This window comes from Neopelma chrysocephalum, unplaced genomic scaffold (genome assembly GCF_003984885.1).
Source record: "Neopelma chrysocephalum unplaced genomic scaffold, ASM398488v2 Primary Assembly neopelma1_42b, whole genome shotgun sequence".
Lineage (NCBI taxonomy): Eukaryota > Metazoa > Chordata > Aves > Passeriformes > Pipridae > Neopelma > Neopelma chrysocephalum.
Window position 1 is genome coordinate 8,076,617 of NW_020897701.1, and position 24,983 is coordinate 8,101,599.

The 24,983-nt window shown below is 40.3% G+C and overlaps 1 protein-coding gene across 3 annotated transcripts in view; it reads left to right on the forward strand.

Moving 5' to 3' along the window:
- PPP3CA (protein phosphatase 3 catalytic subunit alpha) overlaps positions 1 to 24,983 on the forward strand; it is a 184,629-nt gene that overhangs the window by 58,722 nt on the left and 100,924 nt on the right. For all 3 annotated transcript variants that reach the window (XM_027677139.1, XM_027677140.1, XM_027677141.1), the window contains exon 2: positions 19,115 to 19,315. In XM_027677139.1, coding sequence (XP_027532940.1) covers positions 19,115 to 19,315 — 201 coding nt within the window. The remainder of the gene's footprint in view (positions 1 to 19,114; positions 19,316 to 24,983) is intronic.

Here is a 24,983-nt window from a genome sequence, read left to right on the forward strand (position 1 = left end):
ATATAAACAAAAGCTCTGTGTATGTGATATGAGGAGTACATGGTTAAACTTTGAATTGAAGTATGCTGTGCTGTGCTTTGATTTGATGAAAACCTCCTTGCTAGTTCTGCAGTTTGTGAAAGAAGGATATTGGCCATGCTGAAATGAAGGGCAAAACCCAAACTCCCTGGACCTTGAATACACATTGAACCAAATTGCAGTACGTGTGTATTCAAAGATGGATTAATTTTTTGGTATGCTTCTCCAAATGGGAGAAAAAACCCCAACCAACCCAATCCCTCCTCCCACCACTAACTTTTTTTTCATAGACTCCAAAAGATTAGGTGGTCGCTATTGGGTGGTAGGCAGAATGCATAGAACTAGTTACACTTGGAGTGCTAGCTGTATTTTGGAGGGTAATAAGTACACACACTCCCACCCACCCACACACCCAGGCCACAGTAGTTTATTGCATTGCAATAAAAACACGTTAATTAGACTTCAGTGTTCAGAAGATACACAGTGACATGTTTTCAAAACCAAATTAGATGAAAATCACATAGTCTTTTGCAGCTCCCATTGAGACTTCGCATGTTGGAGGATAGGAAGCAGTCTATGAAATATAGTATAAGCATTGTGGGAAATACAGCTTTCTTTTATGGTAAACGTGATGTTTAATTATATTTTTACTATGTTTTAGTATGTGAGAGAGAGGGGAGAAAGCAGGGTAAGAGAGGTAGATTCTCCAGTCTTTAAGACACATACTACTAGCAAAATGTGAAGTGAATGGCAAAAGGTATGCTTTTCTCCATGTTAGAACTGGAAGCTGATTAATGGACTGGAAGCAATCTGATTTCAGATAGTCTTTTTCTGTTCTGGTATTTACTACAGAGTCTACAAGGAGCTAGTTTTAATAAGTATAGGAAAATGGTTTTGTGTGTCCAGTCATAATAGGCTTTAGGGGAAAAAAGTTATTTTCAATGTAAAGGTGATAATTGATCTCTGTTGACTATTTATAAATTTATTTATCTTTAAGCTACTTTCTTTTTATGCTGGAGTGTTTTATCTTTTTGGTTATGTTCATACAATGTGCTAATAATGCAACTATCAGCTGTGTTTACAAGGAAGTACTGTAGGCTATTCTGGAAAGCTGTGGTTAAGTTGGGAAAAGCAGACATTTCACTCTGCTTAGTATCTGTTGTGTCATAAATATGAAAAAAATATAAAAGTAGTGTGGAAGCAAGTTTAAATATTGTTTCAGCTCTCCAGTGGTATTCCTGAGGAACAGTTATCAGAATGGGAGGGCTGGGAACTGCTATCACCTCAATAATTTGTTCTCTACTGGAAAAGTTATTAAAAAACTAGATTATTAAGTTGGAAACAAAGGTATTCTGTGCCTTTTTGATTGTGTTTTGGAGACCTTCATAATAGGGCAAGTGTTTTATACCTAATCAAAAATTAGTCCTTAGGGTAAGGAGGAGACAAGCATCTGTCCCTCAGTGAGCCCTTACCTGCAGTGTCTGCCTGGGTTTAATTTGTTTGTATATGAGGTTTTTTTGTCGAACAGGGAGGGCTTTTGAAAGGCTCATCTTCTCCCTTGAGTTTTCTGGTGATAAAAGACAGTATTTTAGTACTTCAAATCTGCAGCTGCCCACTAGCTGCCCATAGAACATAAGAGACTTCTGGGTTCTCCTCTCTGAGCAATATTGAAAAAAGATAATGGCTTTGCTGGAGATACTCTTTGAACAGAGGCAAGATTGCTGTAGTGATTTGAGTCAAAATGAATGGAGCCTGTACTGAGGAGTTTCTTTTGGTATGCACTTTGAGTATAATACATTATTTTGTAAGGTTCTGAGGATCCAAATTGCCTGGGTTACTCACAGCCCCAAAATGCATTTCTTTTTACCCATTCCCTCAAAAACTTGTTCAAATGGAATAGGTATTTCTGATGGTTATGTGCTTTTGGGCATTTGTGCCTGAATTTGTATTGATCAAGAGTTAGTATTGTTTAGAAGCCTTGCAGCTATTCAGTGTGTTTGCTAGATATGATCCTTGAAGCTTTTGGGAGCATGTGGATTAGCATCCATTGTGTTTCAAATTCAGCTGGAATCTCTTGTGTGAGGTGGTGAGACTTTTAAGACATATAGTTCCTCAAACTTTAACGAAATTACTTTAATTTCTTCCAGCAGCACTGTCAGAAGTGACCAATTGTTCACATCAATGTAATGTAATGTTACCTGTCAGCAAACCTGGAGAAGCATTTTTAATTTCTCATCTGTGTGTGATGGAGGGGGGGGTGTTTGTGTGAAAAGGGAGTAGAAGTCAGTACAGCCTTTGGTACTTCTTTCTAGTTCTGTATAGCTTTAATAGATAAAATCCGTACTCTGTAAAGTTTTCACTTGTGTACACACAAACACAGGCAGGTGGCTATTTAAGTTCATTTCAATTTCTGTAATTGTAATTCACCCCTTTCTTATTAAATGTGTAAGTGTAACAAGGGCATCAGCAGTATGTCTTGATACCACTCTGATGTGTGTTATTTCCTCAATAGATTCTCCGTTAAATACAAAGTATGTCAGAGAGTTTTGTTTAGAATAATTGTGCATAGATAGATAGGTATTATAAATACTTCATGTCTGTGCACAGTCTGTTCACCTTACAAGTACTTCTGCTTTCCCTGCATATGCTGCAGGATAATAAGTTAAAAATCACTTCAAGAAGTGTAATCACTGTAATTTTTGCAATTACTTTTAATGGTGCAAAGCTGAATGTATTAAACAAAACAACCACAAACCCACAAAACCTCTTGATCTTGGAGATTTGTAGGGCACATTGCTTGGTTTGGGATACCTCTGTATATTTGAAAGATGCTTCTTTTTGTTACGCTGGTCCCCAGAGTAACTGTTGCCTTGGTCACAGCATTTGCAGATAAGTGGTGATGAGGTACTGGTTATGCAAATCTTCACATACTTTTCACGTCACTAAGGCTTATATTTCGACTCTACCTTCCAGATAATTATATTATGTACCCTTCTTTAATGTCATTTTTGCATATGGTCAAAACCAGAGAGCTTTGCTCTTTCTCAGAACAACAAACTGTTTTCCAAAGGTGTTCATCCTCTTACCAAGGAGAGAACCATAGCAAGCCTTGACGAAGATGGTTGAAAGAACTCATTTTGTGGGTAAAAATCAGGCAGCTGCAGGATCTCCACTGCAGGCTCAGCTGAGAGATGTAGCAAATATTTTGCTCTTTCTGTGATGTTCTCACCCAGCCTAGTCAGGGTTTCATCAGGGCGTTAGCATGCAGCATCACCTCAGAGATTATGCTGCATGTGTGTTATCAAATCACAGGTGAGGTCGTGCCAGGGGCTTTCCATGTGTGCTGCATCAGAAAGGTGCCTTTAAAATGGCATGAAAGAAGAGACAATTCCAAACCCCTAAATATTCCTACTTTTTGGATGCCTTGGAAATTACCAGGTTTTATTGTTGGTATTGTTACTCCATTTGATTTTAGAGACCAGCTGTACACCAGAGGTCTTGGAGATGGTTTTGTGTAGAAGAAGTCTGTGAGGAGTAAGTTTATTGATCATTGTTTACTTAGGCTTTATTCAAACTGCACTGGTACATACAAATGTAAAAGAGTTGAACAAACAGGAGAAAATCCTCTTTGTGTGATTACATATCTGTTTCAGGTAGTGTTGAGCACTGAAAATCTTTTCCCTATTTCTTTTTTCCTGCTTGTTTATGCTATAAAGTGTTCTTTTCCCCTGAAAAGACCCTCCTGTTCTTTTCCTCTGTGACCCTCCTGCAGCGCCTCGTGCAATAGTGGGGTGATCTGCACGAAGCAAGAGCTAGTGAATTCTCTGTCCTCATGCTACCTTGTGCCCTATGGTTTGAGTTGTGAAATACGCCTTTTATCTGCGGGTCTTTGTTAGATGCTTAATGCAAACCCATTGCTCAGTGTGAGAAGTAACTGTGCTCTTGGAAAAATGCTGCTTTGATTTGCAAGTAGCAGGAACTAGCCCCTTGATATTTGAATGAAAGCACTAACAACCCCGTGTTCCATTTAAGTCAGAATTGTTTTCCTTGAGTTAAGATGATGCGCAGAAATTAAGTAATGCATCTAACAGAACAGTGCAGGACTCTCAGAGAGAAAGGCCAAGTGGCATGTCATGGATTGTATATGCTGGATGGCTCTTTGGTGCTAGGTTGTGATTATGGCCTGCTTCTCTAGGTCCTGCTTTACTTCATTATGGTAATAATGTAGGAGGCCAGCAATATTCTTAGATCAGTAATGTCAGTAAAATGATATTTCAAAAAGGTAAATTCCCGTTTCTTGCTAAGTTCATTTAATCAAAAAATTACGATGAACCTTACACATCTCTTGGTAGTACAGCAAGTAAATGGTCTTGAGAGATTAAGGACGAGTGAAAATGTGTATGTCTAATCATTTACAGTCCATTGATGAATGGATCTGTTTTTGCATTTCCATGATAAATAGCATCTGAGGCTTCTCCTCTGGCTAATGGTGCTTACTTTCATGTATAAACAGAAATCTGAGAAACCTGAGTTGAAGTACTTGTTGGAGCATTTGAGTCTTGTTTACCCCTTCTGCTTTTTATGGTTTCTTATGTAAAAAAAACCCTTCATTTTTTTTGTCCAAACATTCATTATTTATACCAACTTCTGTAAATGTATGCACATTGCAATCCTGCCATGCAGCAGCAATAACTTGCACAGTTGTCCCCCTGTTCTTCTCCCCCATTTATCTTGTAGCCGTTCCTCCATCCTAGGCTAATTAAAACTTTTGAGTTCAAGGAGGAGTAAAATTTCTTACCTTCCGGAAAGGTGTGCTAATACTCTGTTACTTCTTCCTGGAGGAAAAGACAGTTTCCTCAGGTTGTCTTGAAAACTTGACTGCTTAGCATAAAAAAGAAAAAATTCAGGCTCCTTGGGACCAGAGAAAAGTTAGTCATGCAGGAGTGGAACATTGCCATCAAAATTCCTGACCCTGGGACAGATGAGGCCATTTTTTATGTCCAGGGAATACTGAATGTCAAATGTGGAAGAGGCTTTTGGAGCAGAAGGCATGAGTTTAGTTTCCCTGGTGCCTGCATCTGCCTAGGTTGCAGCATCACGTTTCCCCTCCTCCTATCTGATCCAGTGCTTTTGAGTCATCTTGGGAAAAGTATTTTGAGCTTGGTCAGGATGGGGGAGGAAACCTCTAAACCTCAGTTTGGACAGCTTTGTAGCCAAGATGTGCATCAAGAGAAGAGAAGATGGTGTTCAGCTAAGGCCTCTCAGCAACAGCACTTTACTGGGTGAGGTGAATTCTGGCTGATTGAAATCGCTTTTGATCTTGGTTTGAAACAATAGTGACCTGTTCTTCACTAAGAGATTTGAGAGCTGTGACCATAAGTGCCTGACTCCACCTCAATTAGTAAATGAGACAGTCCTGACTTTTTAGTGTCTCTCTGGAAACTGTGCTCGTTCACAGGCTTTTTTTGGAATGTGTGCTGGGAGTCCTGTTGTGCTGTGCTGGTCTTAACACAGGCATGACACAGAATCACTATGACCAACACACGGTAGTGCCTGACAGAACTGAGTACCCCAGTGCTGAGGTCTCTCTGTATGTTTAGTCATTGGCAAGTGAAGATTAAATTTCTTGCATACAACAGATCTGGAATAAAGCACAGGTGTCTGATTCTTTTGCTGCCTCATTAAGTTGTTTTTTAAACTCCAGTGTTCTGCTTAAGAACAGGATGTTTCAAAGAGTATGAGCAAAATGGTAAGTTTAGACAGATTTATTTTTATCTAACACATTTATTAAGCAGCAGTTGAGATTTGAGGGAAGATATGGTTTACGAAAAACATAAAAGTATCTCTAATAAGTAAAGGGAGGATTTGGTTAAATATCCTTTTAAATACAGGACCAGAAGGTTCTACTGAGGGCTTTGAAACTCTATTGCTGCCACATATACCCAGAAAAAAACCTAGAACAACAGTTAAACAAAATAAAGTACCTATTAAAGTACATACTGGTCCAGTCAAGAAAAATGTGGCTTTTAAAAATATTATTTTTTTTTCTTACAAATCCTGCATGTGTTACTTTTAAAATAAAAACAGCTTTTTACAGAAGTCTGGGTTAGTTGGTGGAAATAAATACGCTTTGGAGATGAGTCCAGGGCAAAATTTCCATGTGGGTGCTCTGTGGTATAAGGGCTGGTAGAGGCAACCCCTGAAATCCAAACAAAAATACGAGGGCTGATTCACAGCCACATTACTTGAGATTAATACCAGTGTCACTGGGTTTGGTTTGGTAAATTTTATTTAAACATGAGGAGCAGACTGAACCCAGTTTCAAAGCTCAGTGTGATCTGTTAATGCTGGATTAGAAAGACCATTGGTTTAATGGCATTACAGCAGCATAGCACAGTGGTGAATGTGGTCCATAATCTTTAGTATTGATCTATGTGAACTGTAACAACACCACAAGAAAATTAGTTCTTTGAGCATGTTGGAAGAAGAACAAGACCTGTATGAAACTATTCACAACAATGTCCTGGAAGAGTTTCAGTTCTTCTCATCAGCAGAGAAAGGCACCATCGCCTACAGGGCCTGTGGAGGGCTTACTTTGCCTTCTGCTCAGGTCCTTTCTGTAAATAAAGGGCTGAATTTCCCTCTTAAATGTTCTAGTTTGACCTGGGGCATTAGTTTGAACTGGCAAGCAGTATTTCCAATATTGGGCAAGATGAAACAAGTTATACTGAGCTTGTGCTGAATGCAGTTCAGTTCCAGGAGAAGCCAGTCATTTCAATTGTCTTTGGGTGTTTAGTGAAGACTTCATGGGATTTTTGTTTGTTTAAAGTATGCCTCTGTGTAACATGAAGTGTATGTCCCTAAATCCTAGCCTAGACAAAGCCAAACCATGCTGTGAAGATTGGTGGTATCTAGGTGTTAAACTGCATAGGAAAAAAAAAAAAGACTGGTACCTTTTTATATTGCTGTTTTTCCAGCTGTGTGACCTGACCCCTGAATAAGAAAGGTCTGTTACTGAATCAGTAATAGGTGTAACCTAGCAAAAATTAGTTTATTATATAATCGGGTGCATTTTTTATGCCTATCCCCTGTTTCCTGTTTATTATGTCTGGACAAGCAGAATTCAGTTTTAGTGGAATCCTGAAATGATGTTTTTCACTCTAGTATGTGTAGAGCTTGGCCAGTTCCTCGTACAGAATAAACTAGTATGAATCACTATAGATTCACTTGTGCAGAATTATGCTGATTTAAAATTTCTGTCAAAGGCAAAAATGTTACTAAAACAAGCAAAGCTCTTTGAGATTTAAAAAAAAAAAAATCCAAACAACCCCCCCCATCAACTGCTGTTTCCAACTTCTTTTTAAGGTTAATTTGGCTCCTCTACACTTAGTCCTTAAACATACTTGTATTTGTAAGGCTGTACTCTTTATAGTTGTCCAACTGAAGTATATAAAGTGCTGATGTTGATCTGCTACTTACTGCATGTCTCATGATCAGCAAAATAATAAACCAGGTTGACATTTACAGATCAGCATGATTTTTTGATTTAGTTAAGACATTAATGTTTTAAATGTTCTTCACATCCTGGTATTTATTGACTTCGGTAAGGTGTTTGAGTTTTTTGTTTGTTTTCCCCAAGGTTTGCTTTAAAAAAAATTTCGAATAAAATGGAACTTATGTGATTTAAAGATGCTCCTTTCAAGATCTTCAGTCAATGGTTCAGCATCTTAGAACCTGGAAGATACAGGCAGTAAAGTACTGGGCTCTGTTAGCATCCCTTCCCCCTTGTCTTTGCCCTGTGGGCTCCAGGCTCTTTGGGAAAGGTATCAATTGCTAGATGCCAAATTGCCCTAAATTTGAAATTTAAGATATATATTTTTTAAAGGATTACTTTGTAATGCTAGCAGGAATTTCCATCTTCTCTGCCCAGTGAGCTTTCTTGTTCCAGCAAGAGGTGTACTGGTGGTGTTCCAGGAAGCAACTTCTGCAGGCTGACATTTAGGCAGAGCAATTTCTGTAATGTGGCATTTAAGCAGTGTTAGGAAACAGAATATCTGCAAATAATGGCTGCTTTACTTGCACTTCCTCATCTCTCCTTCTAGGACTAAGTGTTCAAGGCCAAATTGGATGGGATTTGAGCAACCTGGTATAGTGGAACATATCCCTGCCCGTGGCAGGGAGGTTGGTACTAGATGGTCTTTAAGGTCCTTTCCAATCCAAACCATTCTATGATTCTATGACTTGTTTTAACAAATTTTTGTGACTAGTGCCAGACTTTGCACAGTTGGTCAATTTTTGGAAGCTACATCTTGGTTGTGTTTAAACCTTGCCCTGGTGGAACAGCTTTGGAAAGGAAAGGATGTTTGCTTTTCTGCCCTTTTCCATGTCGCTGGAAACGGTAGGCCTGAAAGCTGAGCTGATTTCTGACCAAACTTGGTAAGGGTACCCCATTATGCTCAGAAGATCAGAGAGGGAATTCAGTTTCTAGATGAGGAACTGTCTGCAGTGCCTTTTTCACTACCTTTGCCATATAAAAGACTGAAATTTGGTAGTGTCAACTGACTGACTAGAAAGTCAGAAGAAAATGATGCCATAAATCTGGCTTGATACCTGAAGGTTTTTCAGGTCCTACAATCAATTTATTTGGATATTTTTTTCTCAGTAGATTGAAATAATGTCACATGCAATCATTTCCTAATTTCTTCCAATTAGGAACAATAATGAAACTTTACCATAGAAAAGAAACTATCCATCACTGAAGTATTTTGGGGGATGGAGGAGTGTGCGTAATTCCTTATCTAAGTCTTGGAAGACCTTTGGTATTTTCCATTGTTACAGGGTTCTTTTTCCCTGACTTTGTTTTCTCTAAATGAATTGTTCCTATAAAGAAATTTAAACTCTGGATAATTATTGTTCTCTGTTCCAAAAGCTAATAAAAGCAATGCTCAACAGTATTCAGTTGGAGGCCTATGGAAAAACTTGGGTGTAACACACAAAGTAGAAAAACAAACTTTTCTGATGAGGCCAGGAAGCTACGATCACATTTTCCAGTTTTTACTGTATGTGTCGGTCCTAACTGGGAATGTTTCCTGTTAAACTGAATTTTTCCTTTCTGTTTTATTTTGTAGTTGGTTTTTTATCCATGAGCTGTGGACCGTAGTGGATCATAAATGTCAAAGATACTTGCATATGATCTTGAACATTGGGAAAAGATACATTTTTGTAACATTTTATAGGGACATGTGTTGTTTTGTGCTCTATAAGACTGGTAGGATTTGTTTGTTTATTCCAGTAGTTGGCCAAAAGATACTCTGGGAATGCTGCCAATAAATAACCACATACCCTACAATATCATATTTCAAACAGACCTATTTGTTTGAATTATGAGGCTTTCTTTAATGCAGTTCTTTTAAAGTGTACCTTCTTCCCTTCCTCTTTCCAACCTGTACCTGTTCCTAGGTTCTCAGGGTTCCTATGCTTTCTGATGTGTTTGTTGCCTGTAAATGATGTTCTGGAAGAGTTTTTGTCATTTTTTTCAGACTTTTTTTGAGAAACGGAAAAACGTTTTTATTGCTAATTGTTTGTTAATGATTGAAAATTAGAGTTAGATGTGGCTTGTTACAGGAATACACATTTATCTGTGTTACTTGTATCAATGCTTCAATTTATTATGAAAGCATTTAGTGCAGTTGAGTTGGAGTACATGTCAATCAATTCATCAGTCGAAAGACAAACCATCAAGGGAATCTTGTGTGTTTATACAGGCCTTTGTGGGTTTTATTACTACTCTTCATTTGAGCCCAGAGTAAGAATAATGTGTCACTGCTCTAACCCCTTTGAAGAACTCCTTCGTGTAAATTCTTCTTTAGGATTTTTAAGGTTTCCTATGGTGAATATAAAGAAAATCAAATCCTATAGCAGTGGGTGTTGTTTTTAATTGAAGTTTTTTTTAAGGTGAGTCAAGGTGGCATAGCTGCTTACATTTGTTCTTTTCAAGTATAATTTGACCTGAGTTTGTGAGGAGATCAGTTATGCCCTTTTAAAGAGTTGAAGAAAAGTGTTGCTGTATAGGTACTGTATATTCTGGAAAAGGCCAGTATTGCCATAGAAGACCATAGCAATTCCTGAAGTGGTGGGAAGTTGTAGTGCTGTAGCTTTTCATCCTCTGACAACAGACGCCTAGCATCCAGCCAGGGTCGACTCATAACACCTCAGCTTGGTAATTAGACAGAAATTACAGGATTTCATCCCAGTTCTGTAGTTGCACGTTAATGGTGACTTTCATTTCCCTTCCTCTCTGTTGTGCCACTCATCTGTTTGCAAAAGGATCCCTATATGTTCATTAAAATGGCAGAAGTAGTTTAGACGAGATCATCCTGTCAAAAACATATCTGTGTGGTTGAGAGGTCACAAAATAGCTCCTGGCACAATGTGCAGTCCCAGCTTTACCGCTGGTTGGAGGCAGCCTTCTTCTGGGAAGTAACAAGGTGTATGGGGGTGACTTCATCTTTTCCTTGCAAGTTTGAGGCTCAAATCCTGCAAAGGTATTTTATGTAAAGAATTTGCTTCCCTTAGGTGTAACAGAGCTATGCTGTGTGAGGACTGCCTGCAGTGTGCTGGAGTGGATTGGCTTGAAGTGGGACTTAGCACTGGAGAAAGGGGTGAAGCCTACTGATTACACGGCCACAGCAAGTGCCTTAGTGTGTGGGAACAGTGGCAATATGTTGGGACCACTACATGGTTGACACAGCCCTTCCTTTTACAAACACCTTCCTAGCATAGTTTCTGTCCAAAGTTAGATGAGCTTCTCTGAACAATTCTGTTGTGTTGTCCAGTTATGACTGAAGTGTCAGAAGATATTAAAAGTAGTCAACAGAGCTGGGGTATTTGATGAAGTGCCTTTTGTTACTTTTTGTTTCTGAGCTTTTTGTACATCAAAAAATAATGCTAGCAAGGCTCATCGCAGTCTTGTGTGAAGCAGTTTCCTTGCCAACCTGTAGTACCTTCTGTTATTCCTGGGCCACAGGTGCTACTGCCTCTTCTGAAGTGACCTATTTTCCACATTGTCAGCTGAGATATTTGTCTAAAGAACTCCATTCTGTGTTCTCTCTAAATTTGGTATGTGTGGGCTTTGTTGAGGAATGACCCTCTTGTCTGCTCCCAGTTTGGTTTACAGGTGCTATTACTCTTAAGGTATCTTCATGCAACATTCTTTTTGACAGACTCTTTCTTTATGCAGTATTGACTAGCATGTCCAGTGAAAATCCCAGCTTTCTGTGAAGCAAAGTACCTTGCTCATGAGTGAAGTTGATTTAATTGTGTCTTTAAAGAAATAGGGCTGTGAGCACTTCTGAATATACTGCAAGAACTTGTTGGCAATGGGGAAGAATTAATGCTGAATTTCTATAGGAATCCTTATAGCTTCTTCTTATTTTAGATTGTAGATTTATTTTCCAGATTTTAATTTCCAACACTTTCACCATCTGGTAAGCAGATCTAGTGAAAACAGTCCTCAAATATGTCATGTCTTAAAATAGCAGGTGAAAGCTTGATCTTTTAGAAGAGGGTTGCCAATTCCAGTGCCTACTCTAATGACAGTAGCTAATGTAAAATGAAACCTGATAGTTTTTGTTAGAAAACATCAGAACACGTGTTCCACTTTTGGCTCCACTGAGAAGATTTTGGGTTGACTCTTATGCTGTCATATAAATAGTTAGATTTTTTTTTTTGACCAGATAGAGACATATTTTCTTGTTAAAATTCAAGTAGAAAAAAAACTAGTAAGAACTTGCACATGTTACAAATGCTGTAGAAGAAAATTTCATATTGAAAAGAAATTTTGTCTTCTAAATAACTCAACCTTCTGTATGCTACTCTAAAAGTACCTGCTGAGGACATAATGTGTAAGTTGAAAAGAGAGATCCCAGTGATTCAGTGTGTTTGAATGGTGTCTGTCTCCAGAGAACTTGTGCATGGAGATGAAAGCATCATCCATGTGATGGCTGAGGAAATCTGTGGAGGGGGTATGTTTGTCACATGAAAACTCCATGTCCTGCTTGACTGAGCATCTTTGGCAGCGCCCTTTCCCTTTCCCACCACTTTGGTGAGCCCTGCACTGCCTGAGGGGTTTCACTCTGTTCCCCTTAGCAGCTGCGGATGGCAGTGAGTCATCCTCTTGTTCCTGTCTGTCACTTGAAGTAAGTAGTGTTCTTGAAAAAAAAATTCATCGTTCCTTCCCTTTTGGTTCACAGAAACCCTGTAAGCCAGAAGTTTGTAGGCAACTGTACAGGAATTAGGTAGTGTTAAACTATTGTCTTTAGGTCAAAAGTTGATCTTTGGCTGCTTCTTTATATATTGTTATGTAGTCAGACCCGGCATGGTACAGAAATGCAGAACTCTGATTAAATAGTAAAAACTCCAGTATGGATGTTGTTATTGTTCAGCAGGAATGCTCAAGATTATGCTATGTGTTCAACTGCATTATAAAATGGGGGTAAATTTTCAAAGTCGACCTGCAAAAAATGTTAGTTAACTATTAAAAATGTTCTGGTCTCTCAGAAATACAGTTTTGTTGGAGTTTCTGAGATGATTTTTATTATAAATTCTGGAAATTTGTATGGATACCAAGTCTGAAGGTTATGAAAAAGTAGATGCAAGGAAAGCAAAGCTGAGGAGTGACTTTTTTTTTTTTATGTCTAGAATAAGTGTTGACCTGTTTAATAACTTACGCTCTAGCCACTGCTATAGTACAAGTGTTTCTCAAAATGGAGAATTGGAAGTTGCCATCAGACAAATGCAATGCATTGGGTTATTGAGGTGTTGGCGGTTATTGGTGTGTTTTCCCTACAAATGAAGAAGAAAGCATTTGTTTTTCATAAAAGTATGGTGTGCTATAAACATAGTTACGTACAGACATACAGCAGAAGTTATATGAATTTATAGGACAAGCATTACAGAGGGAGATAATTTGCAGGGAACTTGAATATTGATGAAAGACAGTTTTTCTTATGGGCAACCTCCTCTGAGAGTATTAATTTAATGTATAGCTTCAGTTAAAAATAAATAATATATAAACAAAATAGTACTTGCTTTGCCACATGCTTGTGTTTTATTTATGGGTGCGCACATGGTCCACTCTAATTAAGCACAGCTCTTTATGATTTATTTATTTGTTCCAGAGAGGCTGCTTAATATTTGAGAGAAACAGTAATGATGTGTCTGACCTTTGCAGTGGCTGTGTTAATGGTAAGATGGGTTTTGCAGGAGCTTGCAAGAACAGTAAAATAGCAGGTTGATCTTTTCCTCCGTTTGCTGGAACATGCTCAAGAGACCTGAAAGTAGAAGTGAAAAAAACCGAAACAACCCAACCAAAACCAAAAAGCCCCCCACTAGTAAGTGGTTAAAGAGTATTTTCTTGTGCTTTCAGATCTCAGGAGGATGCTACTGAGAGGTTGAGGTAAAGAGTTAAAAGCTTTGTTTCTTTGCCTTTGGCTGTGGTCCACGTTTCATTAGCAAACCACCAGGGTAGTATTTTACATGGTTAATAATTGTTTGCTGTTTTTTTATACCAATCCAATATAAAGAAATAGATGTAAATGAGGTGGAGACCAGTCCAGATTTTAAGTTTTACAGAGTATGATTAAGTGTGCATGACTCTTGTGTGGTGATCTTGTAGTGAAATTTGTCACTAAACTTCTAAAAATACATATGGTATATACATGCAAATTTTATTGCCCCTCCCGTTTTTATGGGAATGCTTGGTACAGATTTTCAGCTCTTTTTACAAAAGCATCCCCTGAGCCTGTGCTGTGGTGAGATGCTCCATGCTGGCAGTTCAGCTCCCCAGTCCTTCCTTCCTCCTGCCTCTCTCCCTGGTGGCCTCCTGTCCCAGCTCCATGCTCTTCGTCCTTGTGTGTGCTGCACGCACAGTTGGTGTCTGATGAGACTCTCGGGTTTGTTCCTGATAACAGTAAAGCCACTGGGAGAGAGAGTTATTTATTGCAAGCACTAATAGCATAGGTTTAAAAAAAAGTAAAAGCAGGTGTGGAGAAACAGATGGATACCTGTGTATTCAGATGGTAACATTGCTATATATAAAGCAATGGGAATTAAATGTTTGTTGTATTTATAAAAGGATTTTGCTTGATCCAGGCATTTTTGGCTATGACCAGTAAAGAATGATGTTTCACTGACTTCTACATGAACATGACCATTTCTTATATTGTTCCTTCTGTGTATGTGTACATTCAAAATTAATATTCTCATAGTGGAAGATGCAGTTTGTGGTCTCTTCAGTTGCTCATGTTTTTGCTGAATAATCATGAATCATCTGCCATTGGAACAGTGTCTTTTTTTCTTCAATTAGCCACTGGTACATCTTTGTTAGAGCTCTGCCTGCAGAACTGTTACAGTGCTGCAGTGTATGCCATATTTTTTTCTGAATCAGCAGGTTTTGTGTCTTAGTTTTTGTTTGCTTGATTGTTTCTCTGTTTTGCTCTGTGTTTGTAAATGTAAAAATCTCCTTTCAGCATACGTGCATATATGGTAGTTAACTTGAAGTAATAGTACTCTGCATAGGTTTTTACGTTATGATACCTTTGGGGAGGAACAGTGGTGGTTGTCTTGCTAAGGAATGCAAGCTAATGGTATGTGCTTCTTCCAGCCAGAGTGATTGCAGATAAGTACCAATTTTTCCCTCTCGTCCTTCTTCCAGTGCAGGATCATTAGCACTAGCTAGCCTTCTTGGGTTTTATTTTTATAAAAGGAGAATAGAGTCTTGGAGAACTGCTGAGTTCTCATTCACCTTCCTTTTTTTTTTTTTTAAATTATTGTTCTTTTTCTGTGTTGCATAAAGAATTCTTTATAGCTCTTATATCTGCATGGGGATGGATGAGGAGTCAAACGAGAGCTTATGGATCAGGATTAAAGAGAGGGCAGGGACAGGTGCCATTATAATGGGAATCTGCTACAGACCACCTGACCAGGAAGACTGAGTGGATGAGACTGTCTATAGGCGAGTAGGAGCAGCCTTATGTTCACAAGCCCTGGGCCTCATCGGGGTCTTCAACCACCCTGATACCTGTTGGAGGGACAACACAGCAGAGCATAAACAATCCAGGAGGTTCCTGGGATGCATTGATGATAACTTCCTTCTCCAAGTAATAGAGGAACCAATGAAGAGAGGTACTATGCTGGACCTTACTCTTGCCAAAAGGGAGGTGCTGGTGGGAACTGTGAAGCTCAAGGGCTGCAGTGACCATGAAATGGTGGAGTTTGGGATCCTTAAGGCAGCGAGGAGGGTGCACTGCAAGTTCAGTACTCTTGACTTTGGAAGAGCAGGGTTTGGCCTCTTTAGGGGTCTTGTTAGAGTCCATGGGATAAAACCCTGGAGGGACAAGGGGCCCAAGGAAGCTGATTGATATTCAGGGATCAACTCCTTCAAGCTGAGAAGTGATACATCTCCACAAAGACAAAGTCAGGCAAAAATACCAGGATGCCTGCCTGGATGAACAATTTGCTCCTAGACAAACTCAAAAAGGAAACCTACAGAGGATGGAAGCAGACTGGTAGCCTGGGAGGAGTAGTACATAGAGATTGTCCAAGCAGCCAAGGATCAGGTTAGGAAAACTAAAGCCCTGATGGAATTAAATCTGGCCAAGGATGTCAAGGGAAATAAGAAATGCTTCTACAGGTACATCAGTGATAAAAGGAACACCAGGGAAAACGTGGTCCCTCTCTTGAAGGAAACAGGAGACCTGGTTACCTGATACGTGCAGAAGACTGAGGTATTCAACAACTTTTGGCTCCAGCCACACTGCCCAAGTCGCAGAAGGCAAAGGCTGGAACTAGGAGAATCAAGAGCTACTGTCCACTGTAGGGGAAGTCCAGGTTCAAGACTGTTCAAGGAACCTGAAGGTGCACAAGTTCATGGAACCTGATAAGATACATCTGTGGGTCATGAGGGAACTGGTGGAGGAAGTGGCTAAACCACTATCCGTGATATTTGAGAAGTTGTGGCAGTCTAGTAGAGTTCCTACTGACTGGAAAAGGGTAAGCATAACCCTCATTAAAAAGGGAAAAAAGGAAGACCCAGGGAACTGTGGGGTCAGTCAGTCTCACGTCAGTGCCCAGCAAGGTCATGAAGAAGATCCTCCTGGAATCTATGCTAAAACATGTGGAAAATAAGGAGGCGAATGGTGACAGCCAACATGGCTTCACTGAGGGCAAATAGCGCCTGACAAATTTAGTGGACTCCTATGACAGGATTACAGTGTTGGTGGGTAAGCGAAGGGTGACTGATGTCATCTACATGGACTACAGCTTAATGTCCAGGTGGACATTCCTCAGGGATCAGTGTTGGGATGGGTGCTGTTTAACATCTTTGGTGACATGGACAGTGGGATTGAGGGCATGCTCATCAAGTTTGCTGATGTCAGCAACCCATGTCAAGGGGGGCACATGGTGGAGGGAAGGGATGGCATCCAGAGGGACCTTACAGGCTTGAGAGATGGGCTTGTGCAAACTTCAAGAAGTTCAACAAAGCCAAGTGTAAGGGACCTTAACCCAACCTTGAAAAGCTGGGGCAATCCAAAACACAAATACAAGGCTGGGTGGCGAAATGGGTTGAGAGCAGCTGTGTTGAGAAGGAATTGAGGGTTTTGGTGAACAAAAAGCTCAACATGTCTTAGCAATGTGCACTTGCAGCCCAGAAAGCCAATTGTATCCTGACCTGCATCAAAAGCAGTGTGGCCAGCTGGTTGAGGGAGGTGATTCTGCCCCTCTACTCTGCTCTGGTGAGACCCCACCTGGAGTGCTGCATCCAGATCTGGGCCCTCCAACATAAGAACAACATGGACCTGTTGGAGAGAGTCTGGAGGAGGGTCATGAAGATGGTCAGCGGGCTGGAACACCCCTCCTTTGTAGACAGGCTGAGAGAGTTGGTGCTGTTTAGCCTGGGGAAGAAAAGACTCCATGGAGGGCAAATTGCAGCCTTCCAGCAACTAAAGGGGGTTTACAGGAAAGCTGAAGAGAAAGTTTTTTACTGGTACATGTAGTGATAGGACAAGGGGAAATGCCTTTAAATTGAAAGAGAGTAGGTTTAGATTAGGTGTTATGAAGAAATGCCTTAAAGTGAGGGTGGTGAGGCCCTGGTACAGGTTTCCCAGAGAAGCTTGTGGGTGCCCCATCCCTGGGAGTGTTCAAGGCCAGGTTGTATGGGGCTTTGAGCAACATGATCCAGTGGGATGTGGCCCTGGTTTGGTTTGGAACTAGATTATCTTTAAGGTCCCTTCTACCCTGGACCATTCTATGATATGGCTATCTTGCTTTTGAGGGTCTGCTGCAGATACTACATCAAAGATCGACAAAGCATATAAACTCGATTTTGTGAGTGTGGTGGAATAGGCTCAACTGCAGTAGCTGTGAAAAGGGCGATAAGGTTTTTCCTTTCACAGTCTACCTGCTCTGGTAGTATCATTCAAAACATAGGCTAATTTAAAACAGTCTAGGAGAAAGATCATCATAGATCTGCTACTGGCCTTTCCAGAGCTGAGAGCTGTATTATAACTTCATTATTGATTGAAGTGTCATTTCTTCAGGAGAATCCCAGTCCTGTCAGGGATGTCATGAATTTTCACTTTTTCCCCTTTTTGTCCTGTGTCTAAGTCTGAGAGCAGTCAGGTTTCAGTATATCGCAGAGATCCACATTCGTTATTCCCCAGGAGACTATTTCAGTGAATTGACTGCTGGAGCTGGGGCAGGAAAAAGAAAAAAAAAAAAGATTGAGCCAGAAAAAAACAAAAAATGGGGGCATTTTCTGAAGCTGTTTATGTTAAAAATACCAGTGGGACTTAACTGCACGAAGCGAATTTTTTTTATTTTCTGCTCTGTTACTTCTGGTAGCGTAAGTGAAGAGTGTGTGGCTTGAACTTTAAATAATGAGTGTGATTTATGGGCTGTTTTTGAAGTACACTGATTGTGAAATTAGAAGAAAATTGAAGCTAACAGATACATTGATCTGCTGCGTTAGGGTTTCATGTCTCACGATGTGGCAAAGCTGCCAGTAGAACACTCCACAGGAGACAAGGTCCTTTGGCAGGAATGGGGTTGTACTGCAGATGTGGCCAGCTGAGACCAGCCCTGTGGCCACCTCCTTCCCTTGCTTGGAGCTCCTGAACAACCTGACCCTCTTGCAGCTGTGCCTGGGATCAGGATAAATACCCTATGGCTGGTGAGGCGGGTGCTGCCTAATGCCACTCCGATTGACTGCAAGGGAAAGGGGGTTAAGCTGGGATAATGCTCCAGCCTCATCCTGGTGGCTGACAGCATCACCTCCAAGCCTTCTCGCTCCAGCTGGAGAGCAGGAACGTATAAGTTTGCCATATGCCTCAGACCATACGTGACGGCAGTACGCAGCTCGCTATTCGCTGCCATGTTGCTAGGACAACCTTCCTATTTATCTGTTTATTTCAAACTTGAATGTGATACATCCTCTGCCCTGCTTTTGCGGGAGTGGTCTGTTTGGCGCTCAGGCGCACTTTGATGGGCTTCAAATGTATGTTGTGTAACTTACACAGGGAAAACATCTTCCATCCCCCTATCCAAAGTCATTAGAGAGAGGTCTGTCTTAAATTTTAGAATTTTCATTAGAGTGTATCTATGCATGTCCATGCACAGATATTAAATGTTGCAGGTTTTTGTGCATTTTATGCTGTTAATGGGAGGAAGTCTTCTGTCAATGTTCTCTAGTGCTACTAGAGCAGTTTAAACTCTGTTCTCTCCTTTCCCTGATATTCCCATGCCTTTTGGGGTGCTTGTTTGAATATATCTACCTGTAAATATGGCCTAAATACTCCTCTCAAGTTTTTATAAGTGTGAATCAGTTGTTCTTGCGTGTGTGAATAATATGTGCTGCAGAATACGTGTTTTAATATATCTCTGATAATCTATGTACAATTTCAACCACACTTTTTAAGAGGCAGTAGAAAATCTGTGTTAATGTTGTTTTGCAGCAGACGTGTTTTGAAATGTGTCATTGTCAGTAATAGAAGCTTTGCTGTAAAAAGTGACCACATATTTTTGTCTTTTTTCCGCTTAGCTGTCCCGTTTCCTCCAAGTCATCGGCTCACAGCTAAGGAAGTGTTCGATAATGATGGAAAACCTCGTGTGGATATCTTAAAAGCACACCTTATGAAAGAAGGGAGACTGGAAGAGAGCGTTGCTTTGAGAATTATAACAGAGGGAGCTTCAATTCTCCGCCAGGAAAAAAATTTGCTGGACATAGATGCACCTGTCACAGGTTAGTATGGACTTATGATGATGGAGGGATATGGTTGCTGGCAGAGACATGTTAAGTAATGCCTTGGTATATGTGGCTTCCTAAGGTGCTCAAAGGCAGCTTGAAAATCATTTGTTCTCTCCAATACTTGATTCGCTTGTTGTCTGCTACCACTAGGATAATGGAGGCCATCAGGCAGCTTGTAATTTAGAGGAAGGGATCACATCTGCTCAGCCCTTTCTGTTTCTAAGGCAGAGAACATTTTTAGTCCGTAGGAAAAGAACTACTTTCTGAAACTTGAAAAGTTATCTAACCTTTTGCTCCAGGTACTAATTCAGTAATTTTATAGATGTTATTTACCATAGTACCACTGTTTAGACATACAGACAGCATTGGGCTCGCAACCTCATGAAGTTCAGCAAGGCCAAGTGTCAGATCTTGTATGTGACTTGGGGGCAATCCCAAGCACAAATAAAAACTGGACAGAGAATGGATACAGAGCAGCTGTGATATTGAGGAATTGAGGGTGTTGGTGGATGAGAAGTTCAGCATGTCTTCGCAATGTGCACTTGAAGCCCAGAAAGCCAACCATGTCCTGGGTTGTGTCACAAGCAGTGTGACCAGCAGGTTGAGGGAGGTGATTCTGGCCCTCTGCTCTGCTCTCCCACTTGGAGTTCTGCATCCAGATCTGGGGCCTCCAGCATAAGAAGCACATGGACCAGTTGGATCGAGTCCAGAGGAGGCCACAAAGATGCTCAAGAGTACTGAACCACCTCTCCTCTGCAGAGGAGACTGAGAGAGTTGGAGCTGTTCAGCCTTAAGAAGAAAAGGCTCTGGGGAAGCCTTATAGCACTTTTCAGTACCTGAAGGGGGCCTACAGGAAAGCTGGAGAGGGACTTTTCACGTGGGCATGTAGTGATAGGACAAGGAAGAATGGTCTCAAACTGATAGAGGACGGGTTTAGGTTACATGTTATGAAGAAACTTTACTGTGAGGATATTAAGGCATAGCACAGGTTGCTCAGAGCAACTGCAGATGCCCCATCCCTGGGAGTGTTCAAGGCCAGGTTGGATGGGGCTTTGAGCAACATGGTCCTGTGGGATGTGTCCCTGCCCATGGCAGAGAGGTTTGAACTAAGATGGTATTTAAGGTCCCTTCCAAGCCAAACCATTCTGTGATTCTGTGAAAGAACGATGGTGTCAGAGTAAGTGGAAATTTAAATATATGTTAAGGAAAATAACAAGGGCAGAAAAAATTAGCAGAATCCTAGTTTGTGTTGCCTGGGGGATTAATGAATTGTGCTGGTTGCAGAACCCATCCTGCCCTTGACTGTGAAATGCTACCACCCACTCATTAATCCTCAGGAAATGCCTTATATTTGAATTTCCTTCTCTAATTGTCTCCTGCCTCTGCCTGCATTCTCAATGTATGAATGCATTTGCTTGCTCTAATGTGCTTCCTCCCATGTTCTGTTTTTGCTATTGGATATGAATGCATTTTTGGCAAGTAATTGATCTGTGGCATAGAAAGTTAGCTGGGGGGCAAAAGCTATCTAATTCCAGCCATTTTAAACTATGAAGCCAAAGTATAAAACTTGGTTTAAGAAGGCAAGTCCTTTTATCACTTTTGTTTCTGAAGAACCCTGTCAAAAGCACAAGAAATAGGGTTGTCTGCTGCAGAAGAAGGGTTACCAGTCTTTATTAGTAATACTGATAGCAGTCACCAAAAACCACATAGAAATAACAAAACCTTCATTTTCAGGAAGCATTCTCTGAAACTTAGGAGCGTAGTGGCTGAACTAGAATGATACTCAAATTATTAAGGCTTCTAATTTTAAAAATGACATCCAACTAGGGGATTGTAGCTTGACCCGAAGAGGTAATACGTATCATCTTTTATGGAATAATTAGGCTGTCGTGCTGCCATACAGTTCTGATGGAAAAGGTGTCAATCGTGTTGCAGCTCATGGATGAATAAAGGAAATAGAATGAATAAAAGGGTCCACTTAGTTGACTGAGAATGAGGTTCTACAGACGCTTTCTTTGACACTTCAGAATAAATGGAAGGGATGCAATACCATTTTCCATAACCGAGTGGCAGAGACACAGAAAATTCTACCTATGGATTTTCTCTTTTTTTTGAGGGTGATTTTTACTTTTTTTTAATCCCCTGAGAGGTGTAATCTGTAGGAGGATGGCTCTGGTGTGTTGTGTCCCAGCTGATTTCTACAAGCCCATGTTTAATGTTCTCTCTCTCTCTCTTTTTAATTTTTCTCTTTAAGATATTTTCTTAAATGCATTTGAAGGTATTGGAATCGTTCTGAATTATATTTTGGAGATTAATCTCCTGAAGTTTACCCCATTGTATAACACTGGTATAATTTAAGTCTTTGATTCTTTTTTCAGTTGAGCCCACATCTTGCTTTGCTCCTGCTTTTGAAATTATTCTCATGCAGTGATTGTGATCCTGCAGCATTCTTCAGGGTGGCTGGTAGATACTCTCTTTTAAGCTAGCATAGGAAAGCTGGGCTCCTAATGCTTGTTGGCAGGGTAGCTGAGAAGTGCTAATCTTCTGTATGAACAAACATGAAAGCTGTAGTTACGAAAGTGATCATCAAAAGAAGGAAAAAATTAAATTGTGAGGGGGAGGTTGAGAAAGCTTGTGAGACGTTGTTGTGGGCCTCACAGTTTTCTTTGTATGAGTGGTATGACAGCAGGTGATTGGATAAAGAGAATATCAATTGATTGATGATGTGGTGGAAGTACCAGGTACACAGGCAGTCAAGAAAATAACTGGAGTAGAGGAAAGCTTTTTTTCAAACATTTGGAAGAACAAAACCACTGATAGAGTAGAGAAGAAAATAAATTTTAGATTTTATACAAGAAAAGCAGTCTTGTTGAGTAGTGACAGTCAGAAATCACTAATAAATCCCACTAATATGGAATCCTTTGTGGGAGATGCATTCATCTTTTAGAAACGTATCTCTGAGACAGTGATCAGCAAGAAGAAGAGAGATAGAAGAGTGTAATTGTTGAAGTAAGAGCACAGTGGATTAGCACAGTGCTATATACTTGATAAATGTTAAAGAACATGAAATGTTTTTTCTTAAAGCCTTGTGCAGCTGTCCATCCATTTGAAATTTCACTTTTGTTTAAGGGATGATATGATTGTCCTCAGAAATAATATTGAGAGTTCTCTTTATAAGTAAAGTCATGTGAAATGAAGTGGCTACATAGAAAGCCTGTATTTGAGCAAGAAAATGATAAGTGGGGGCAAGTCATGCAAAGAGCTTTAATGTGGAATGCACAGTCAATTATTTTGTGTTTATGTATAAAACTTACTCTGTATCTGTGGTTAGCTGGAAGCATCAACGTGATTGTCATTTTGAATTAATACATTTTATTTCCAAATTTGGCAAGGTTATAAGCCTTTTGAAGTATTTCTGATGAACTCATTGGTGACCTTAGCTCAAATTCTCATAATTTGCTACATATGTACATGCATGTTCACTACACTTCTGGCTTACAGCCAAGATGAATTGTCAGCTATTCCTGCAGTTGTTACACAGGGCTGCTGTTCACTGGATAGGAATCTGAACAGAGCCTGAACTAAGAAGAGACTCCCAAGTGCTCTGCTGTCAGGACTCTTCTTGCATCTGGGGAGTGTTGAGGCAACTTTATCTTGACTTGTGAACGTGAGTTGGGAAAGGTGGAGTCAAAAAAGGTGACCATGTTGCAGGGAAGGCTAAAAGTAGGGATGAAAAGTGGTGACATGGGCTGCTCATCAGATGATATGGAGGTGGTTGAGACTTGCTTGAGGTGCAGGGCTTGGGAGAAAAGGAAGTGGCCAGGAGGCTGAGTTCAGAGGTTGACAGAGGGTGGCTGGGCAGGCAAAGTAGAAAGATGAGCAAGAGGCTGACAGGGTATTGGGACTAGCTGGGCGAGGCGCCCGGTCTAGAAGATAAAAGAGAACATGGTGGGGTGGGCCTGGCTGCAGAGTGACAGCTATGGTAGACACATTTTCCAGTACAGACCTATCTCATGACTGGCAGCAGTGAGGGGCTGGCACGAGGGTTGTGAGGTCATCTGGATTTCCAGTGTGTGGAAGAAGCAAGTCGGGCACCCTGGGCTACCAGGATGATTTCCAGTTGCCTGCAGCACCATGGGGAATGTCCATTCCAATCTTAACCCCTCCGGGGAAAAGGCAGACGGCGAGGGGATGGCAAGGGGACAGGAACCTCTTCATTTGGAGACATGCGGCCTTTGTTTTAAGCTTGTGTGTTTAATGACGTTGCTCTACCACTAGTCTACAGATGTTTAGTGTTCAGAAGAAAGATGCCTGTATGGCAGCCTTGGAATTTCCAGTCCTATGTTATGTTCATAATAGTATAATGACACATGGAGAAATTGGCTCATTTTTAATTGGCTTGTTTTTTCTAGAAGGCTAAGGAAGTATATCTCTGAACCTCCCTGATGGCAATATTTACTGAAGTCATACTCCAAAGTACAGTTGTGAATGTCAGATTTATAATTACCTGGGTAGTTTTATGTAGCTTTATTATAGGGATTCATTACTATACAGAATGATTTTGGTCAGGTGATAAACACTACCTTTTCTTTGCATGATGACTAACTAATTACCTGCATGTTTTTATGAGCCCTCCCTTTCAGATCTAGAATCTGCTGTTCTTAAGTACTGAACATTCTTAATTGCAAGCCAAGCATGTGTCCCTTTGACTTCAGTGCATGGGTAATTTTCTCTGTGGATGAATATACGTACATACCTCTGTATGTTGTAGAATTATCTATAAAATTTTGTGTTCTTTGGATTTTTAAATGTGTCAGAAAAACAAATGTAGGTAAAGTTTTTGATGGCAATGTTGTCTTGCTTGGCTCTCAGTCGTAAAAGGGACCATTAACTCACCTGTGTTTTGAAGACAGTAATTCACACAACTTTGTGAGATATTGCTATACGGAGTTGTGTTGAAAGTATATGAGCAAGGTGATCATGCTGTCTGCAGAGTAAGGTTCGTATAGGTTTTGTAACCAGAGCACATTTCACACAAGTGAAGGGAACACAACTTGAATTGCTCACTGCATGAGTATGGTTCATTCTGTTCCCACTGCATGGAAAAGAATTTGTAGCACAGTGGCTATGTAAGAGAGCTTGTACTCGAAGCCTTAATTCTGTCCCATCCTAAATGTGCTTTTTTTCCCCCCAACATTTGTGGTGTTCACTTTAATTACTAGGTGTATGATTTATTGACATTAATGGACCTCATTTCACTGGTCCTTTTCATAGCAACCAAACCTGCACTTTTGGAACGGGATAAATTGTTGTTTTCCAACATCTGCAAAAATTACCAGCTACAACAGGTTAAATACTATTATTAATCTGGAAGGGCTGGGATTAATATACAAAACCTAAAAAAATCATATTGCAGAATTTGATTTCAACAGCAAAGTAGCTGATGGCAGCAGCCAATTTCAGCTTTGAAGCTAGCAGGTTGTGCTATAAGACCTTCCCACCTTAACATTTTTGTGATTTTAATTTATACCTCCTTAAATGACCTACTTAACTACAGGATATGCCTAGAACTGTAAGTAGTATGCTTGTCTAATATCTGTCGTTGTACATCTTTGCTTTTACCTTTTGGATTATTTTTCTTAAGGATATTGTTAGATTTACA